Below are 22,534 nucleotides of genomic sequence, written 5' to 3' on the forward strand. Positions count from 1 at the left end.
AGGAAGGCTCATTTAAAAGTGAGGAAGCAATGTATGAGAGTAAATTATGTTTTGTTTACCAATTCCATAACGAGGCAGCAGTGGAAGAACATTTCTTATTTTCATTGTAAAGCATGATCTCGCATTTCTGGCAAAAGTGATTATGAAGTGTATCTCCTTTTCACATTGGACGCCTCAAAAATGGGGTAGAGAGGTCTGTGGTGGGTGAGGAAGCCTACAATGAGCTGGTTGTGAAAGCAATTCTATCTTGACTACGCTGAGCCTACATTCTCACATCAATAGCATGAGCAACAAGCATTAGCAAAGCCAATAGTTGGACCTTTATAAGAGTACATGTATTGCACGACAAGAGGCTCTGTTATGCAGTTTTCCCCTGTTTCTTATTTTAAGTAGCGCATGTAAAGCACACTGTATACATTTCCCACAATCCAGCCGCCGTGTACAGGAAGTAACTACAAAAAAGAAACACACCCACACTATAAATAGGGCGTCCATTACCATCTTCTTCTTTTCTTGCTACTAATGTTCTAATCAAGCGTGGTACCGTTATACCGTTATTATAGACAATCGCGTAGTCAACCTCTGTTGGTTCCTAGCGCTTGGACGCCCCAGGGCAGCAATCGCGCTCTACAAATCCACATACAATACTACAATACAATACAATTAGAGTGCTTTGGACGTTTGTTTATTGTTATTAAGCTAATCATTAATATTAATGCGGATTAAAGCTTATTCTGGCAAAAAGTGAGGTGTATGCATTATTTTTGGCTTTTTCGAAAGGTCATTACCCTTTCCAATGGCAGCGTCAGCTGAACACTGCATTTGAATGAAGTTATAATTGCCATGTGCTGCACTAAGTTCTTGACAATTTCTAAAGAGTTTCAATGTTTATACAGAGTTACTTTGTTTAGCTTTAGGCATGGTAGCCAAAGAGCTTGTGCATTGTAACATGATTTCTCCTCAAATATGATTTACTGACAGCCCGTGTACATAGGAAGTGCTTTGCTTTACATACTCAGGCTGTCCAGGCTAATCCTTCTTTCTATTATTTCTTTTCAAGTCATTTGTGGCCTAAGAGTTAAGGTCTTGGACTCTCCCCTTAAAGATTAACCCCCACATGCATCAAAGTATTTTGGAATCGCAAACGGGGCGATTCCTTAAAATCGGCCGTTTGCGACTCCAAAATAGCTTTTTGGAATGCATCATTCAATTTTAGAATTTGCATCATTTTTGCAATTTCTAAAATTGCATTTGCTTTTAAGAAATCGCAAATATGCGATTTCTTAAAAGCAATGCATGAATATTTTTCAAATTGCGAATTCGCAATTAGGGGGTTAAATTTACCGAGTGGTTGAACCACTCGGTAAATTTGGAAAAAGGTGTAAAAATGCTTAAAAATGCTTTTTTTAAGCAGTCATGTTACGGACACACATGTCCTTAGGACATGTGTGTGTGTAACATGATGCGAAAAATACATTTCAGGGGTGCAGGGGGGGGTCCTTTGGACCCCCCCTGCACACATGAAATGCATTAACAAATTGCGATTTTCAAAATGAAAATCGCAATTTGTTAAAGCCTTCCCATTGATCCCTATGGGCCTTTTGGCCCATAGGAAACAATGGGAAGTGCGAATTCGCACTTTGGAATTCGCATAATATTTGAGAATCGGTAAAAATTGCGATTTTTACTGATTCTCAAACATTTTGCACAAATGTACATGCATCCCATTTTGCATTTCCTAATTTGCGATTCCCTAAAAATCGCAAATTAGGAAGTGCAAAATGAAACAATGATGCATGTGGGGGTAAGGGTTTAAATGCAAGAAATGTGATTTCCTTTTTGATCATGTGGTTGTTCTAAATTTGTTTAGATGCCAAAGAGTGCATAGAAAGTATGTGAAAACCATGTTTTTTAGGTCGAGCCTAGAGGCAGCGCGCATGCACTGTTTTGCGAGGCTGTTGTACTTTCTATGGTAAGTTTGAAGATGTCCACCCTTATTTCATTGGCTGCTTGGTCTGCTTTCATGAATTCTATTGTTTAAGTTGGGGAATAGAGTGCTGTTGTCCCGCCTTGGGGCTGTTTTGTCACACCCTGGTGACTGCCCGTGCTACCTGGATCCGTTCAGTATGGGCCATATCTTTTGGTAAGTGCACTACTATTTCTTTTGTGTTGGCTTGTTTTATAATCCCCTGTTGTGTTTCAATTTGCTCCTGCCCCCCTTCCGCTGTCTGTATTCCATATGTTGCCCCCTCCCATTGTCGGTGTTCACTTTGCTCCCTTCCCCTCCGTTGATATATTCCCTATGTTTCCGCCCCCCACATTGTCAATGTTGTCTTTCTTCCCACCCCCTCCCATTGTACGTATTCCCTTTGCCTGTGTTGTTCCCTTACTGCCAAAATTGCTCCACAACCACTATTACGACCGGTGCAGCACACACAGAGGGAAGGCTGAGCGCAGGCTTTCAGAAGGCCCCAGTCGAGCAAATAGTCCTCATCAGAAGCGAGAGTGCTTCCTCGCCCAGGTGCCACCACAACCACCACTCGGATCTCACTAAACCGAGCAAGTACTCCTCGCTGAAGTCATACACGTTGTTTATGTCACTTAAATAGAGAAGTGCGTCCTTCTGTCTCGCAGAGACTTGAAGGCGTTCCACGAAACACTGGTAGCGTGCAGAACCATCTTCAGAGGAGACCAGTGATGCGCGGGACATAGGAATCAGTGGGCAGCACGTCTAATGAATCATGGCCCCACACCGTGCCTCAGGTGAGAAGGTGAAAGATACTTCATCACCTTGATTTACAGTGACAGCGCAACAACATCGTGAGTACTGGCTGAGATCTCAACTCTAATGGTACTTTGTATTGACTTTCTTCCCGCCCCCTCCCATGCTCATCCGTGATCTGCATAGCTATAACTGCCTGACTAAAAAAAGCTACATTCACCCAATCCTCCCCCCGCCCAAACCCTATTCCACTGCATAGTTAGACATTTATAAGGTCCTATTGGCGAGACCTTTCAGCTATGCCAAAGCTTGTTTGATATATTGACACAGGCCTAACATGGAGAGCAAGAAAAAGGAATAGGTCATTAAGAATTTGTGAACATTCAAAAGTGTGGGTGCACATTTGAACTGTTTGTGTGTTTGTCTATTTAAAAAAAAAAAACTTACTTTGACTAACTGTGATTGTTCAATCTCCTGTTGATAGCATATTGACAGTATGGATAATTTTAATTAGAATTTACATTAGGAAAACAGGGGAAGTGGATGTCTTTAAAAGAAACCTCTACGACTTTTTATGGATTGTGAGTCCAAATCAATTCGAAAAGTGGGTGCTTTGTCTCTTTGATATTGGTGATACGGATGCAATAGCAATACCTACTACTTTATCTGCACCTACTGTGGGCCAATAAATGAATTAAGAATAAATATTTGGTATTCATTGAGAATTCGCACTGGAATTAACATAATGTGGATTGTGGCCATTCAATTCCACAATGTGAAAAGGACTAAAAGTCCTGGTAGCAGGACCCACGTATAAGTACAGTTTGTTCAAATAAATGGTCTATTGACGATTGTTTGATGAGTATTTGGATGATTCATAAGAAAATGATGCATTTTATGCTGATGATGATACCACTAATCCACGAAATTTAAATCGGCTGACGACCCACGAAGTGTAATCTTGGATGCCAAACACAATCCCATGTTTGATCTGGTTTTGTTACACCACATGAACTTTGCCAAGTAGTTTTCCTAACCTTTTGTCAATGATTATATAAAATCTATGATCAGTAATCCTATCTACAGAGCCACTAGGTCTAAAATTAGGGCACAATGCCCTAGACCAACTATTACATATAAATCAATTAGACCCCAGCAGTGGGCACAAACATTCTCACATTTTTAAGTAGAAGGGGTAAGCACCCCAGAAAGTGTGTTGATAGTGTCTACACATCATGTCAGAATACGATGTTGGACACCCTAAAACCGCTTTAGAGATATTGTGTCTGGCTGAAGAGGCAAAGGCTACAAGTGAAACCTTTGCTCTAGAGATAGTCTCTAGGTGGGCACAGATGCCATATGCTCTTTTGCGGAATGCAAATGCACAAAAATGGCCCGAAACGTGAAAAAGTATTTTACTGAGGATAGACCAAGCACGTGGGTATTAGGCTGGATCCAAGGTTGAACTGAACAGTCATGGATCTCTGTTTGGTGATGACTTCATTAGCAAGATTGTGCTTTGTATGTAAGCTTATGCTTCACTAGATGAAGCCCACTCCTCACTGATGAGATTGTTGGGTCATATCGCTCTCATGGCCAGCAGAACCATGTCTCGCCTTGCCGGCTCTCCAGCCTACTTCAGACCTCCCTTCAACAGCCAAGAGTAAAGGTATTCCTGGCCGATTTTCTCCCAACAAAGGAAGAGGGAAGTGCGATTTGGCATCAAGAGAAGACAAGCAAGGGGGTGGGGAGTTCAAGGTGGGAATTAACTCCTCCCCATTGAAAAAGTAGCGGGGTTGCCCGTTTTCCTCTAAAATGGAAAGAAATGTCAAACAACCCTGAGATTCTTCATACCGTCTGGGGTTTCAAATATATTTTATGCTTCACCAATTCAGACCACTTTCCTCTCTAATCCAGGTAGCTCAGGAAGGGGTGGATTTGATGTCACAGGAGGTGCAGGATTTTCTCCTGAAGGTGGCAATAGAGCCTTATCTGCTACATACCAGAGGTTGTGTAAGCAATACATTATTGGTTGAGAAGAAGAACACAAAATATCAGCCAGGGATAATTCTGAATGGTCTGAACTAGTTTATCTCTATCACCATTTAATGTAGACATTACTCAGTCTCAGGAATAGCCTCCTTTCAGGAGACTGGAGGATGTATCTGGAGATAAAGGATACTTTTCTAACAGTGCCACTTTTTCAAGTGCACAAGAAATATTTACAATTCCTCTGGTAATGGCAGCTATACAGGTTCAGGTCCCTACCATTTGGCCTATGCTGTGCTCCCTGGTGTTTCAGAAAGTATTTAAATCCATTATCACCATCTCTCAGGGCCCAGGTACTGAGGATGATGGTGTACTTGGACAGTATAATATTTGTAGGCCAAGAGATGTCTTTTTTTGACATAAAGTTAATTAAAACACTGGGGTTTATCATAAATGTGGAGAAGGCTGATCTAGGACCTTTAAGAAGGAGTTATTTTTGGGGGGGTTGTAGTGAACTCAGAACATAAAATGCTTTTACTTTGAGATGCAAAGTTAAGGGTTATCAAAAGAAGGTTGAGGATGAAATTGGCCCAGCAGCAGATTTCTCTTTGGCATCTGTTTAGACTGGTAGGCCTTCTTTCATCTTCCATGCAAGTAGGCTTTCCAGGACCCCTTTATTAAGGAGCTCTCCAGCAACAGATGATCAGCCACTTGCAAACAAGTATTGAGATTCTCAGAAATGGTTCCCATAGATCTGAAGTCAAAGGAGGAATACATTGGTGGTAAAGCAACAAAGACCCCTGGAAAGGGTAGGCCTTTTTTCCTACTCCCTAAATCTTGTATTAGAATCAGACGCAAGTATTGTGGCACAGAAAGTCAGTTGTGGCATATTCACGACTAGGGGAAGATGGTCCAAGAAATAGTATTTAATGCACATAAATTGTTTAGAGTTTTTTGCAGGCACCTTAGCTAGGGGCCAGATTCACAGTCCTTCTCTATATGGATAATCTGACAGCTGTTATCATTACAAACAGACGAGGGGGTACAAGATCAAACCCCCTAGCAGATTTGGCCAGGACTCAGCAAATTCTGTTTACATCTGAAGGCTTAGAGAGCAGGAAAGTATATTCAGTGATCATGCAACATGGTGGCGGACTGGTACTAGAGGGATGTATGATGTTACAACGCATACTTTTACCACGCATACCATTACAACGCGGTATTTACAACGAATACCGTTACAACGCATAGCGCTTAGAGGTGCTGGATAGTGGTAAGTATAATTTTATATTCCAACTCCAGTCCCTGTGGACCATAGGGAAGGTGTTGGATATAAAATTATACTTATTCCCTAACCTAGAGAGCCCCCCAGCGCAATGCGTTGTAATGGTATGCGTGGTAATGCCTGCGTTGTAATGGTAGTGCGTTGTAAAAACTTTGTTGTAACAGTTGTATACCTACTAGAGGAGCCTGTGTAACAGCAGTGCTTGATGTCTAGACTGGCAGGTTTTCAGGACTTTCAGTATGTCTTGGATGCCAAATGATATAGACCTGTTTGCTTGCTTTCCAGTTGACAGCTCAGTTACAGAGGTATTGTAGCTGGAGTTAGGATCTGGGAGCTTTGGTGGTGGGTGATTTTCTTCAGTATTGGTCTGTTGGAAATTATTATGCTTTTCTGCCTTTCTAAATGATACCCAGTTTGTGGCACTACTTCACAGACCATTGGGGAAGGGAGTCCTGATAACACCTATTTGGATGTCGCACCCTTGCAATCAAGGTAAAATAATGACGAGTGTAAGAACTACGCCTTGGTGGAATTTGAATTATGGCTGAGTTATTGGTGTAATTTTGGTAATTCCGTGTTACTCTTTGATGCAGAATTAACGATAATTATGTGATTACTCCTGTTCACGTAATTATGAGTAATTTGGGGGATACATTCCTACAGCTAGAGCACAGTTAGTGAGCAGCTGCTCACACTCGCTATTCGTGTTTGTGAGAAATTGGGTTGTTGGTTGACTGGGGTGTGACCCCAGGTTAAGTAACAACTACATTCCCTCACTGGGTGGTCCACACAAACTCACTAATTTACCTGTGCGTAACCCTGGGTAGCTTGGCACAAAAAGCATTCAGGCTTAACTTAGAAGCAATGTATACATTATTTATGCAGCACACAAGCAGTAATAAAGTATGAACATAACACAAAAAATTCCCATATCAATTTAGAAAAATAAAGTAAATTTAAATAAATTATTTTGACAGCAAAAGGACATGAATTCAATCAGAAGAAAGGAGTTATGATATTTTAAAATTTTAAGTAAAAACAAATGCCTAAAAGATCAAAGCACCAACTGGAGACATCTAGTCACGCAAGTCTAGGCTAAAGTCGAAACATAAGGCCAACTGCGATGGAGCATGGTTCGGATACAAGACGTTTACTGAGTTTAGTCACTGCTTACCTTGAGACTTAGAAACAATTTTGAGAAAAATATTCTGAGATGGTAAGGTTCAGTGGGGCAAGGCTGGGGCAGTGTACAAGTATCAAGCATTGTTGGCAAGGAAATTTGATTTGAAGACAGGGTGAAAATATTTGCGTTCAGACTTAGGGGCAAATTTACAAGAAACAGACGCATTTGTATAGATGCGTCAGTTTCCCTGCACATGAGGGAAAAACCATTATACCATCATAGATATGCCGTATTTACAATACGGCGCACTATGGCACAAGGATTGACAGATGCGTCAGAAATTCTGATGCATCTGTTGGTGGAAAAGTCGCGCATTGCTGGAGTTGTGTTGCAAGTACCATGCAACTTCAGCAATGCGTGTTGTGGCCAACTTCGAATACACTGTGTCACTCCTTATGCCTGCTTCAAACAGGCGTAAGATTTTGATGCAGTGGTGTCCTAAAAGTCACGCATTGAAATCTTGTAGATTTCACTGCTTCACTTTTACGAGGCTTTCCTGCGTGGGAACGCCTACCCTGCATACAATACACCTGACGCAGGTAGAATGTCACGCAGGCCTTTACAATGTGACACATCTCTCTAGATGCGTCATGTAGTAAATTGGCCACATTTTGTACACCACCGTTGCATCACAAAAGTGACGCAACAGCACCGTAAAAGTGGCGCAAGGGGTTTGTAAATCTGGCCCTCAGTTTCTGTTTTTGGAATACAAAAATCTCCAGTGGGACGTGGCAGAAGGCTATAGCCAAAGACAGTTCCAGGTGCGGGGAGAGCCCTTCGGTGAAGGACCATTGATCAGAAATTGCTGCTGCAGAGAAGAACATAGTGGGACACAGTGCGAAGTCTATCTGACCGGCAATGCACCTTTAACAGATTGGCAAGCAGGTTGGACCCCGTTTTCTTTTGGTTCTCAGAGCAGTTTTTGATAAAATATTCTACTTCCTCAGTTTTGGGTTTTTGTCATATGGACTCATTTAGAACAGCAACCAAGGCTCAAGGACTGGGGGACACCACTTAGGGGTTCAGGACTCACTCAGGCTTGGTACCTGTGCTGGTTCAAGATGGTGAATGCCTTTTGTGTCCCTGTGGCTCTGAACAGGAAGCCAGAAAACTAGCCCTTGTAGTTACGCTGATAGTCCTGGGTTCAAGTGAAGAAGCAAGGCTGAACGGAAGTGTTGGCCTGTAAGCGTTCAAGGCAGGCTCCAGGCAATAAACCAGGCCTTCCACGTACAGCAAAGCAGTCTTAAAGAGTGCACAGCAGAATACACAGTAGCATGTAGTCTGCTGAGAATCCTTCCACAGGTCCAGGAGTAAACTGAAGAGTGGGTCTGAAAGTGTTATTTTTTACCCTTGTGCCCTTCCTTTGGACAGTGGGAGAATCTTCTAAAGCATTTCTTTGAAGTGCATGGAAATTCCTGTATACCGTGCACTGTCTATAAGTTGGCTGAAGTGACAATGTGGAATTGATAAGATCTTTGTGTGAAGAAAGACCACAGGATAATCAGTTGCAAGTGTGGCTGTGTTCTTTTCCACCCCCATCCTGCCAGTGGATGGCTCATTCAGGCACACCTAATGGTCAGCTATACACAGTCATGTGACCCAATGCAGGCTGCAGGCACAAAAGGAGTAAGGGCAGGTGTGAGAGAGTAGGGACTGCTTCCTATGGTCACCCCCACTTTTTGCTGTGATTCTCTGGTTTTTCGACTTTAGTGTGGCTGTGGGTATGCGAATCAGACCCACAGCCCAGCTGTTCTCTCTCTAAATTGATACCATGTACTTTAAGTACATACCAGATTGGTTACTGGGTCACTCTTGTGAGCCCCTGTATAGTGTACCATAGGTACCCAGGGCATAGGCTGCAGCATGTATTTTGCCACTCCTGGTTTACCTTCCAAACTGACACCACAGGTCTGTTCACACAGCATGGGTAAAGTGGTGTAATCACCCCTCACTTAGATATAGTATACCTATATCTACCTTTATATATAGACACATATACACCTATAAGACACTCCTATGGTAGGCCTCGACAATCCTGGAGGCAGAGTGCTTGGTTTTGTGTGAGAGGGTGCCCTAGCATGAGCTGAGCCCCTCTGCAGCTTTAAGAACCATCTCCTTATAGCTGTTCCATGATATAGCCTTACCATATACTCTTAAGTGCATTATAATCCTCGCAGTTAATGCTAACTTTGGTTTGGTTTTATCAAAACATGTCGTGTAAGGTGTCAAACACTTTAGAATACTACCCCCCCGCCAATTCTGGCGGTGGGGGTAGCATTCCACACTTCTAGAGGGAAAAGACATGTAGCTTACTTCTTTACCCGGTTAAAGTTAAACAGAGCCTCAGCATCACAAAATGGGTGCTGCTGCCACAGACACAAGTCTGACCTCCTGTTGCTGTACAAAACTCCAGCAGGGGGTTTTATGTATTGGGGCAGGGAGGGCTGCATTCAGTGAATGCATCTAGACACTGCCTGGGGCACACAAGGTGCTCCATGCATAGCCTGAATACAAACTAGTTGCTGGGGAACTCCAGCCCTGCTCTGTTGTGAAACTGGACAAAGGGAAAGTGGTGTAATCACTCCCTTCTCAGGTTCACCCATAGGAGGCACCTAGTCAGGTAATCCAGCCCCCTTTCTAAGTATAAGTATAGGAGCTGTGTCCCTGGGACTTTAGATTATCCTGGACGAATCTTTGAAAGACATATCTTGGAGCTTCGACATTTCATTCTGACTGGAAGATGGAAGACATCTCCCTTGTGGTCAAGGAGTGACCACCCTGTGCAAACAGGCACCAACAGCAACTTACCCGGTCTGCAGTTTCAAGGCTGCTGTCGGAACCCGGAAACTCTGTGACTCAAAAACTAAACTTCCAGGCTTTTCTGACCCTGATCCACATCCACAGCAAAGCTGAGACCAGTGGCGGACACGAGAAACGTGGGACCGAACGTCTTGGTCATCCTGCATTTTGCTACCTGCACTCCTTTCTTGAAGCCTCACTAAGTTGTGCATTGGGTTACGAGAAGCCCCAGCCCCGAGCAACATTTGCACTGAAGCCCAGGCCCCCACACTCCATGAGTGCCCAGCCTTTGCAGTTGAGCTTCACGTGTCTTCCCAGTTCCTTGCCCGTTGGCTAGTGAGCCCCATGAAGACGCCATCTTGAATTTACCTTGCTTTCCTGGTTGCTCCTGTCTTGCTCCAGCTTTCCTACAAAGGAGAAGCGCCACAGACCCGCTGTCTACACGAAGCTAATCTTCATCTCCTGTGTGGATTGCGTTTGCCAAGGCTTGTTGGGTCCAGTCTGGATACCGACACCGCAGATAAACTAGATCCTTTGTGGGATAGCTCTAATCCAGCTCCTAGTTGTCATTGACACCTCCTGGACCTCGTGGCTGCAGAGACAAGCTTCACCTCTTTACCTGAGATCAACGCAACGTAGCCTGGTTACTTCCGGGTACCTTCCTGGTCACTGGCTAGTGACCCAGACTCTGTCCCCTCTGCTTTCAGGTTCTTCACATCACCGATCCACCCTTGGATGCACCTGGACACTTTTCCTCTGGTCGCCTGCAGCACTTCTTTGCAGCTCTCCATAGAAAACGACAACGGAACCCGACACGAAAAGACACCTATGCACCTGGCTTCCCTGGGTGAGGTAACACGAGTACTCTGGTGCTCCTGTGGGTCTTGACTCTCGAAGTGTCCTAGTTCAAAAGGGTTCCATCCTAGTCCATCCGGAAGTGTCCTTAAATTGCATATTTGTAACTTCTTCATTTCCCATAGAAAGTTAATGGTAACTCGCAACTGTGTTTAGACACTGCACGCGTCTCCCGTGGGCCTCCTACTTCCTAAATTTTGGTTGTTTAGTGTAGCCTCAGCGATTCCACAGGCCCCAGACCTGCTTTCTAACTCTCACATGGTACTTATACCACTTTATTAGTATATGGTTTAGGAGGCCCCTCGGGCATAACGTATATTGTGCAATTTATCATATATTAACTGTGTGACTTGTATTGTATTTTAACCTTTGACCTCATAAAGAGTGCAGAGGGGTTGTGTTTAGATTAAATACATATATATTTGATATATACCTTGTGTGGTGTCCTTTCATTTGGTATTCAAGGGATTATATATGGTAAAACAACTTGGTTAATCGTCTACTGAAGTCTTAGCCTGAAGACTGCTGGTTCATGCTACCACTAGGATAGCTTTCTATAAGATTTACTTTACAACCACCATCAATAAGGGTCGATTAGACTGGTGAAGATGCCCACTAAAACTAGTGGATGTCATATGCCAGGCCAACTTCTCACAGCAGGAAAATACCAACTTTCTAAAAGTGCATTTCACAACTGTAATTAAAACTCCAACTTTACTAATAAAGAGGATTTTCCATTACAGTTACATTTATAACAAACCTGAACTGGCTGCCTGGTCCCAATCAAAATGTGGCACTTATTAAATGTATTAAATGTCATAAAGTAATCCAATTTTACCTTATGGGACAGGTAGGCCTCACAGTAGTGAAATATGAATTTAGAAATGTTTTCACTAACAGGACATTTAAAACTTAAGAGTGCATGTTCAGCCTTTTAATTACAATTCACCCAACCCTATGGGGGACAACAGGCCCACCTTAGGGTTGACTTACATGTGGTATTTTATTTTTGGAACATTTCTGTATGTATTTATCCATATTTATTTTGTGGCTATCTTATTGGTTTTTATATATATTTATTTTGTCTTTTGTCAACAGATGAGGTGATAACTCGTATATTTCTGCTTTTATTTAACAGATAAACGTGCACTCATACTTGGAGGCCTTTCACGTTTTAACACATTACACAGTAAAAAATAACAAAATAGTAAACCCACATGAAAACATTAGCATAATAGCGCAAATACATGTTGAGATATGCAGTAATTTGAGCAAATCTCATTCCGCTTTGTAACTTGCCATGCTGCCAATATGCACAGCTACTGGCCTGAAAGTCATTAATCTCAGCATGGGGAGTCACTCAAAAGAAGCCAAAAATGAATACAGACAGGAAACACAATGTTTTCTATCTGTATTCATCTGTAGAAATGTAAATGTAAATGTAAATGAATTTATATAGCGCAAATCACCAACCGGTCTCTAAGCGCTTGCTTAGGGAACCCGACCTGGTATTCCCTTGTGAGATAACCCCGGCAGGGTATCCGCAAGGTGAAAGCCAGGCATCCCACCGCGAGGGGCCGTCGCAGAGTGTGAACCCGTGAATCGAGTAGGCACCAGAGTGAGAATTGTCGAGTCCATGGACATTTTAGGACTCAAGACCCCGCCGAGCCGGGAATTGAACCCTGGTCCCAGGCTGACCTCTGCTTCCAGGTCTGCCTCCTTTTTGTATAAACTAGATAAAAACATCTAAAACCATATTAAATCACTTATACAGAATTCTTGTGGATGAATACAAGATTAGAAATGACACAAAGAGTACCAGAGGTCATAAAATATAATGAACTACTCATAAACAGGTAAACATAAAAACATTATTAGGTCCCTAGTTGTTTATTTTTGATGAACCTGATTCTAAGAATCCAAGCCCACCCTAAATATTTTGCTACACCCACAACAATTAATAGGGACAGATTCGTTTTTAAAATTCTGCTTGCTTCAACAGCCGAGGGGGTACCTAGGCTTCTACAGACCAGGCTTAACCATTTGACTCTAGGGGCACTGTACAAAGGACAGACAAACAAAAAATGGTTTCAACTTTCGCCCTGGCCAAGGCAGTTTGGACAGTGTCCGGTCCCACCAGAACCCCACTTTTTGGTGAAATCCCTTAAAGGCAACGAACCACATCTGAACTGGTGGAATAGTTTACGATCCAGGGGCTTTGTTATCATGTCCCAATATTTTTCGAGCTTGGGGACGTCTTTAAAGACGATAAATAGACTGGTAAGATTGCTGGAACACAATCTCAGATGTCTATTATGAACCACCCAGTCCCAATAGTGCAATTTTACATCTTTTTTTGAGGGAAAGTTTACAGATTCTGGATCTGACTACAGATCACCATACCCCAGGGCAAATAGGGTTGATCTTAAATCCTTAAACCAACCTATGTTTAAGGAACCAGGAAGATCTTTAACCTCCAGACAAGCCCTAGCATATGAATGGAGTTCCCGCGTCGTCCATAGACGTCGCCAGAATGCCAGTGGACGAAATCTCGTTTGGTCCTCCACAGGTTGGCACCCGAGGTCATACAAAAGTGGGATCCGTGGAGTTGACTGAGGCAGACCCGTTGCCACCCTGAGGAATTTATTTTGGGCTGTTCTCAAGGGGTCCAGTTTGCTAAAGCCCCATAGTTCCGCCCCTTATAAAACTGAGGGTAGAACCTTTGAACCATAAATCTTGACTAGTGGAGAAATTGGCAGGTTAAAAGAGCCTTTGTGCTCTTTAATTAAAGCCCCACCTATCTGCAGGTGCTTTAAAGCCATAAGCTCAACCTGGTGGGACCAACTTAGGGACTCGCTGAATGTAACTCCCAAGTAGGTAAAAAACTTGGTTTGTTCCAGGGGGGTACCCCCCATAGTAACCCTTGCAGTGATCTGATTGTGTCCTCTTAGTACCATAAATTTTGTCTTGGACACATTCACCTCAAGCTCATGTTCGCTGCAGAAAAACTCAAACCTCGACAGGGCCTGTTGGAGACCCTGTCTGGTTTTTGAGATCAGGAGAGTATCGTCAGCGAACATGAGCAGGGGGATTTTCATTCCAGCTAAAGTCGGGGCGTCTGTAGGATGGTTATCAAAATAATTAGTAACCCTGTTAATATATAAGGAGAAAAGGGTGGGGGCTAGGACGCACCCTTGCCTAACACCTTTGGCCACAGGAAACCTATCCGTCACCTCCCCTGGTTTTCCCCAGCGGACTTGAGCATAGGTATGCACATGTAAATTCACCAGAAGGAGTACAAGGGGGGCTGGCATACCCAGTTCTAATAAACACTCCCACAACCCAGCCCTCGGAACGAGGTCAAAAGCAGGCCTCAGGTCCACGAAGGCTGCGTAGAGGTTACCTTTACCTAAGAGGACCGTCTTCCAATAAAGAAGCATGAAGCGGAAGGCCTGGTCTAGGGTGCTCACATGAGACCTAAAACAAGCTTGAAGTGGGGTTAGAATATTATACTCATCAATCCATTCCTGGATCCTGGCAAGAACAAGACGGGCTGTGATTTTTTGCACCGCGTCTATAAGGCTGATCGGCCGGTAGTTGGATGGAACCGACCGATCACCTTGCTTATAAATAGGCAGGATTTCTGCACCTGCCCAGGACTCGGGGACCCTTGCACCTTTGGCCAAGGCATATACCAGCTGGACTAAATAAGGTACCCAAAGGTCATGATCTTGTTGGAATAAATCTGCTGGAATGCAGTCAGGACCAGGTGCCTTTCCCCTTGGAATAGATTACAAGACTGATTCTACATCTCTAGCCGTGAACTCTAGAGGATCAACCGACAGTGGCCAGCAAATATTATCCTGCGCGCTACTGAGGCAACTAAATTGTTCCTCAAAGTAACGAACCCATTGTTGTTGATCCACCGAGGCTGGGCTTGGACGGTCATCCTGGGACAAACCCCATTTAAGTAGGTGCCAAAACCGTTGCATGTTCCTAGAACTACATGCATCCGTTAGTGTTGACCACCGTTCTTCATCCCAGTTGGCCTTGGCAGAACATTTAGCAACATTAAATGCCTTCCTACATGACCTGATTAGAGTAGGGTTCTTAAGTTTTAGAGCTTTAAACAGTTCTACATGGGTCCGTCGACACTCATCATTGAACCAGTTGGAGGTTTTCTTATTCCCCCTGGTACCCTTTTTCGAGATAGACTTTATAAACAGTTTTTTTAAAGACGTAAACAAACTGTTATGTGTATTGGTAATAGTGTTAATCACCTCCTCTGAATCACATTTGGAGATTTCTGACAGGCAATTAGAGACCAAAGATCTAATCGTTTTACGTGCTTCAGGATCTTTGGCCAACGTCTTTGGCCAACGTACCCTCCTCATGTCATTAGTGAGTACAACTTCATCCTGAACTAAGTTGGGCAAGCATTTGACTGACCCAGAAAAACTGAAATCCCTTAACTCCACCACCAATGGATCATGATCACTTTCCGGGCGTGACTTTACTTCCATATCCACTACCACAGGCCACAGTTTAACATCCAATAATACATAGTTGATGCGGCTACTATGTCTACCATTATTAAAGGTGTGTTTGCCCAACCTATCGGATCGCACTATGCCATTTAGGGCACGTAGTCCCTGGTCCAGACACAAACCTTTAATAAAAATAGCTGCCTGAGACCATTTTTTAATCGGGGCTAGGTCAAGTTGAGTAATCCCCCAAGCCAGATCCTCAGTCTCAGTTAAGAGGCCATCATCCGAACTCAGTGGTTCAAAACAGGTGTTTAGATCACCCATTACAACCAAATGTCCAACTGCCGAAGCATCACTTAAGAAGTCATCCAGACGGAGGAGGGTTGGCGAGACCCTACCACCCTGGATGCCCCTAGCATATATATTTATCAACAAAATATTCAACCCACTGGTGGATTTAATGCTAACCATTAATATGTCTGGGCTATCAACAAAAACTTCCTCAGCTGTCAAACCCTCATACTGACGAACGAACCCAAACTGACAAGCCACCCATAGCTCGACCTCTTTGACCTCTAATAGCTGGTTTACTAAAGTTCAGGTAACCAGTGAGGAACAATGGTAAAAGTGCCCAGGTTTCCTGAAAGGGCCAGACGTCACCTCTACGTATAAAGTTGGTCCAATCAGGAATGCACATGCGCGACTTAAGACCAGCTATGTTCCAACTACCCAGGATGGTACCATTTCTGACTGCTGGAACACTAGTTATATCTTTGGCAGGGGAGTGAGCTTCGTCAAACAAAGGAGCAACTTCTTCATAGAAAGGGGCAACTCCATATGTAGAAACACTGTCCCTCCTTATATCATCGGTATAGGTACAGGGGAGCCCACCCTGGATACCTGGCACCGTTATAACGCTCTCAACAGTTGGATCAGCAAATAACACAGTTTCGGGTACCAACTCCATATCGCCAGTCCCGCACAAATAAGCAGAGCCCCCGTTAACACTTAGGGCTAATTGGCCCTTTGAAATTTTTACATGACAGAATGAATTGACTAGGGCATCTGCAATACCCTTACAATTTGAATTACCATCTTTAACCCAGGATGGAATGACTGGTCAATCATTAAACTCTAGCCCCAATAAGGGCTCATAAAGGTTCCTCAATGGGATGTTCCAATACTCGTTAGGCTGGAGATAATTACTTTGTTTATTTAGGATGGGATAAAGACTTTGGGGCTGACTAAAATGCGAAAAAACTGATGTAGAGGGAAAACCAGAAAACTGGAGCTTGGGGTTAACCCAGTTTGGAGTAGGTGTAGAGCTGTTGTAGCTAGATTGTACATAAGATCGAAACAGGGCCTCCGGGTTTATTGGTGGACCATGTAAACTGGGAGTAAAATGTGACCATTTAAGGGACTGGTGACCTCTTTTGGAACGAAATTGGCCAGGTGGTTTGAGCAGAGTCTCGGGGTAAAAATAGCTAAGATTCCGCGTGGAGATCCCTCCCTCATTGTTTCCCCCATACCAATCGGTAAGGTGGGAAACGACTCTATGATCCCTAAAGTTAATGATCACAGTATCACCCTCTATATCCTTTGGGCGAAGACCCACCCACTTGCATCTTCTAACTGAAATAATGTCCCCGTTTAGATGGGCAGGAAGAGGTCTGTTAGTTTTCAGCCAGAAGATGACTTTATTTTTTAGATTTGCGTTATTTTCCCTGTTCCCATTAGAAATTGGGGCCACACCCATCAGGATGATGACAAAATTGGCTGAATCAGGGGGGAGATCTACAATGTTCCTACGATTTAAAGATTGTCTGTGAGTGAGATTGTCAGATTTGACAGCCCCTTGTTTAACGGGTAGGATTGTTCCCTCAGGGGATGGCTTGTTAGAGACCACCATAGGTTTCTCTTTAACAGGATTAGTTACACGAGGGTGTTTAGATGCCAGATCCGGAGCCTTAGGTTTTGTATTGCCTTCAATATTATTGTTATTTTTAGAATGATTTCTAGGAGCAATAATGGTGGCACTAGGCTTAGATGGTGGATCAGGCTGCCTATCAGTGCTCGTAGGGAGAGGTATAGCAACAGGAGCCAGAAGGCGATCCATTTTTTCACCCAGTATCCTTACACACTCCAACAAAGGTAACATATATGATTTTAGGAGTTTCTCAAAAATATCGAAACACTCCTTGTTAAACCCGGTAGCAACATCCTCATGTAGAGTTGGATTATAGAGAGTACCTATGAGAGCCTCAACCACAGGAGGTACCGTAAAATCGGTAGTGGGGTTAACTAAAAAGGGGGGAAGGATTTGTTGACTAGAACCTTTTCTTTCAACACCACCCTTTTTCTTTTTTTCCTAGGAGGGGAGCACACAGCCCTTTTAGTTTTAGTGGGCTTAGATCCGGTGACACTATTGGTATGTGACAGAATGTTCTCACATGGACCAGCGCTGTCAAAAGAGTGATTTGCAAGTGTTGAGTGCAGGTTGGGCGCCATAGTCTGAACGACTGGAGTATTAAAATCAATAAGACTAATAGAATCAGGAGAAGGGCTATTTGAGTGACCCTCACTATTGATAATGGAACGTGCAGGGGAAGTATTAGGAGCCCGGAATATACTGGGAATTTGGTCCATACTAAACAAATCTGCTTCACTGGCCATCTTCCCTTGGGCAGCCATTTCCAGCGCGTTATTTAAATCTGGTTGAGTGGACAGTGGTAATTGCTTAGGATGTTCAATAGAGCGACGACACTCAGCGCGTCTCTCAGGCCAAAAGGAGTTCCTTATCTATCTCCTTGTGTGCCTTCTCGAAATATTTATCGAGAGGCCCAAGGAATGAAACACCCACACCAGATGGAAGTGAGCTAGACATATCAACGGCTGGACAGAATGTAACAATCTATACCTGAAACCACAAACTAACTACCCCAAAGGGGCACAACAACAGGGTAAAATAAATAAACAATAAGTGTCAGTGACCTGACCCAGCCCGGCCTCCTTCGGCCCCTGACGGCCACAGACGGTCCCGCCCTTGTCCCGGGCGTCTCCCGGTCGCTCGGTCGGGACTAGTCTATAGTTTATATAGAGTCAGTGTGAGAGGGGAGGAGCCTGCAGGGAGAGCGGCCCAGGTGTTAGCAGTGGGGGCTTGCGGGCGCTCCTGGGACTTTTAGTCCTGCGCCCACCCTCGCTCGCAGCCCTGCTCGAGCTGTTGTCCACAAGCACCGCCACAAACGTAGAGTGCTTGCCTCCTCACCCAAGCGTCACTGAAGTAGCAGCAAGGCAATCCCCACACGAAGCGGGAAGAGCACAGCGGGAAGAGTGTTGAAGGGGATGATTTACTAGGGGCAGGAGGGGCCAGGGGGACTCAGCGCACAGCTTTCAGAAGCCGCGCTGGCGAGACCGTGAGTGAAAACCAAGGGGAATAGGGCGGCTTAAATTGCACCGGGGCTGTCCTGGACCTCTTGCTCTAAAACAGGAAAAAACATACATATGAGCTTTTGGAGACTGAAGCTTGGAGTTGTACAATTTATTTGAAGACACAGCTTCTAGAAATAATCAGTGATAACATAAAAATTATATAGTACTTGGTCCTGTACCCAGCATTCTCTTGAAAGTCACATGGACCAGCTTTAGTTTACAATAGTTTACAAAGTGCAGTTTAACATTTGCTAAGAGAGAGAGATTTTGTTTGGTACACCTATGAGTACTGAGGCAGATTAAAAATGGTTGTGCTTGTTCACATAGATGAATACTCACATTTGCTCATAAGTGTAATCCTGCAAGATACATTAGAATGCAGAGTACATGTTATTTATCATTAGGTACACTCAAAATGCTATCTCAGTGAGATGTCCTAAGACCACAGTATAAATGCTTAAATGTAGAGAACAAGTTAAAAAGTACATATGCAGATATAAAATGACTTTATCTAAAAAGCAGTTTAAAACATAACATAAGTAAAATATTTACATGCACAAAAGTATGAACATTTGATCAAGGGCCCTTGGAGACAACTCTCGGTCTGAATACCTACAAACAGACGAGGAGTTGCCCGCTGATGTTCTTGCGGGGCTCCTTCTTATACTGTCTAAAACACGTGAGACGATAATTACGTCATCCCACGCCACCACGTATCACATACCCGTCCATTGTCCATTGTCATTTACTGGACTGCTCTCTACCTTTCCCACCCGTAGGGTTAGGTATGGCCTTTTTCCTGTAATTGTGGTACATACTTCAGTCTAGACTGAGAACTGCCACTTGACTGGAAGTCCAATAATAAACTATCAATGGACGACAGAAATGTGTTAGCATTGCTTCGAGGGGTCCTATTCATGTGTCAATCAGTCAATCTGCGATACTATTTCGCCACCCTTAGCCTCAGTTTATCGGATATCTGGCTTGACGTAGCTGTGGTGGGAACTTCCCTTATTCCATTCATGGCTTAGGTGGGGGACGTGGGGTATGTTGCAAGATTTATAGAGGAACTTGACTTCTGCTGTTTGTGAGAAATATACAATGAGGTGGGGCCTGGTAGGGGTGCAGGTCCTTGCAGGCAAGAGCAGCTGGGTGAATCTTGGGTCAGACTTGCTTTCTGCTTCTGTTTAAGCTAAGAGAAAATGGCAGTGCCCAGGGCAATGTAACTGAGGCCTGTAACCTCTAAACAGCAGGGCCTACACAGGGGTTATGTTGTGCAGGTGACAGGTGTGTCCTTGGATAGCTGTGCAGGTAAAAATTCTTACTCCAACATTCCCCCCTCAAGTTCGAAATTCGAACTCAATCAAACATCTTTAAACACCATTCGAACTGCATACTTAGCTGGAGATGGGGGAAGAGGCCAGGGCGAGTCGCAAAGAGGCTGTTCCTCTGAATCTCTGTCCTGCACTTTCCCTGAATCTGCATCTGTCTTCCCTAAGTTATCACACATTGTCTCATAGGGACGCATCAAGTCCCCCTGTGGTGAACGTGATGGGACTCTATGCACCTGGACCTGATATTGACTAATTACAGGAATGTCTGGCAATGGGCGGGAGTCAGGAATGGTCAACTCCACTATGCTCATCATTGTCGTCTCTCCATCATCTCCCTTAGCCCTACGAATTCCAGTATATGAACCTGAGCCTGCATAATTCATCCCTATCATTTTAGAACTAAATTTCTTTACACAGTATATCAGTATCTGTGATCCAAAACACAACAATAACAGTACACAGAAAATTGGCATTAAAAATTTAAGCACTGCAGACAGCCATGAAGGCATCCAGTTCAAATTGAACCAGCCATTTAAGAGATCTGCTTCAGCACCTCCTTCCTCATGCATCTCTTTCCCCAAGTTGTCCAAATCCTCGATGGCCTTCGTGAGTGTTCCGTTGTCAGCGTCGTTCGCTAAAATGAACGTGCAGCAGGATTTTCCCACCTTGGCGCACACACCACCATTCATTGCTGTTAGCTGGTCTAGAACATATCTGTGCTCTAGAACCATAAGTCGTAGAGGTCGAAGTTCTTCTTTCACGGCGTTGAACCCATCCCGGGTGTTGTTGATAAGCTGCATTAGTTCATATCTGATCACTTGCAGCCAGCGAGCATTGGCTTTAGTCTGGAACATGGGGATAACTCCCCCAAAGAAAAGTTCGGCATCATTGAAGAGTCTGTAATCCTGAGGTATTTTCTGAAAAGGGCCATCTGAGAAGTATTTCATTATTTCTCTCTTCCCATGATGAAGCAGGGTAACGTCATCTGCCATTGGGTGTGTGTGGATGTGGGAAATGTTCGCTGCAGGGACAACAAGATGTAGTTCATGCATTGTCACAATGGAACATAGTCCTTGCCAGTGGGGGGGCAGCTGCAGGTAGATGTGCTCGCCGCATGCCCAGTAGATGTCCATGAGACTAGAGGTACCGTGCTGGAGGTCAAAATTAAACACTGTGTGACTGCAATTTGTGTTTCGGCCCACAGGCACTGTTCCGGTACCTAGGAAGCAAAGGAGAGGAGACTTAAGTTTGTATGCTCTTTTAGGTTTGTACTTTGTACCCTCATTGAGAGTGTATCTTCTAGTTTCTTGTGCCCATACCTCAGCACATTCCCTCCCAATAGTCTCATTTGTATAATGCTTATGCTCCTGACCTTCAACCGGGCTACCTAAGGATGCTGCCTTGCATATTAAATCATGTGGCCCATTCCATCTGTTATTAAAATATATATTGGCCCTCAGGCGCAGAATGGGTCTCCACTGACAAGGGCATGCGTTATGGGTATGGTTAGTCTGTTGGGATTCTGGTGAGTGGCATTTTGATGGGGGTGTTGGGAAGGTGAAGTATCCTAATTTTCTAAACTGATATTCCCAGACCTGTATCATATTGGTAGGTACTCCCATTTCATGGTAGACTTCCATTCTTCTCTCAAATTCTACTTGGTCAGAAACAACAGTGAATGTAACATACTTGTTGTCCCAGTCTGAGACGTTTACAAATGCTGTATTAATTTTTGCTGACTGGAGCTGTATCTGACCATGTATGCGGCAAAGGAACAGGTGTAGGAGACATTTGGCAGTGGCCGGTGGAATCTCTTTGGGAATGAGCAATTTGTCTGCACCTACAGCATGTGGAATGTATGAGCACACAAAGCAGGAATCATTCGTGGCTTTTCTCCCCACCTCCCTCATGTCTCTGTACCACATATTATCTAACAATGCATTATGGGTACCATCATTCTGTACTGACATACCAGGGCGCTGGGAGAAAAAATCAGGCATAGAGTGTTGTTCGAATGTGTACACAACTGTGTCCTGGAGATCACTAACCCAGTTTGATATTTGTTCTGTGTCTTTCTCCTTACGTTGTGTGCGAGGGGTATATCTCCTTGGTGTTTTATTGCGACCCATTTTATACCTGACACTCCTTTTATGCTGACGGAAACGTCTAGGGACACCTTTCCCAGGGGCATTCACAGTGATATCAAGTACCCTGTCCCACTCGGTGTGGTCTACAGAGGGTGTGGAAGGTGTCGTGGGTACAGGGGTGGTGCAGCCATTGCTGGTGTATTCTTCATCTAGTATGTTACCAGGACTTGTTTTAGGCATGTGATATCCTACTGAGATGGTAGGCCTAACTTGACTTGATATAGCCTTCTCTCTCTCTGCTTGTAATGCAAGCCAATGTAATATAGCCATTGAAGCAACGAACATAACAAATAATATAAGAGTG

The 22,534-nt window shown here is 43.9% G+C and overlaps 1 protein-coding gene across 1 annotated transcript; it reads right to left on the reverse strand.

The window, feature by feature from the left end:
• Positions 1-19,886: 19,886 nt before the first annotated feature.
• Positions 19,887-21,578, reverse strand: LOC147711147 (syncytin-2-like). The gene has a single exon (XM_086920115.1). The coding sequence runs from the start codon at positions 21,214-21,216 to the stop codon at positions 20,113-20,115; it is 1,104 nt and encodes a 367-aa protein (XP_086776241.1). The 5' UTR covers positions 21,217-21,578; the 3' UTR covers positions 19,887-20,112.
• Between the last annotated feature and the right edge of the window lie 956 nt (positions 21,579-22,534).

Source organism: Lissotriton vulgaris, chromosome 5, assembly GCF_964263255.1.
Source record: "Lissotriton vulgaris chromosome 5, aLisVul1.2, whole genome shotgun sequence".
Classification (NCBI taxonomy): domain Eukaryota; kingdom Metazoa; phylum Chordata; class Amphibia; order Caudata; family Salamandridae; genus Lissotriton; species Lissotriton vulgaris.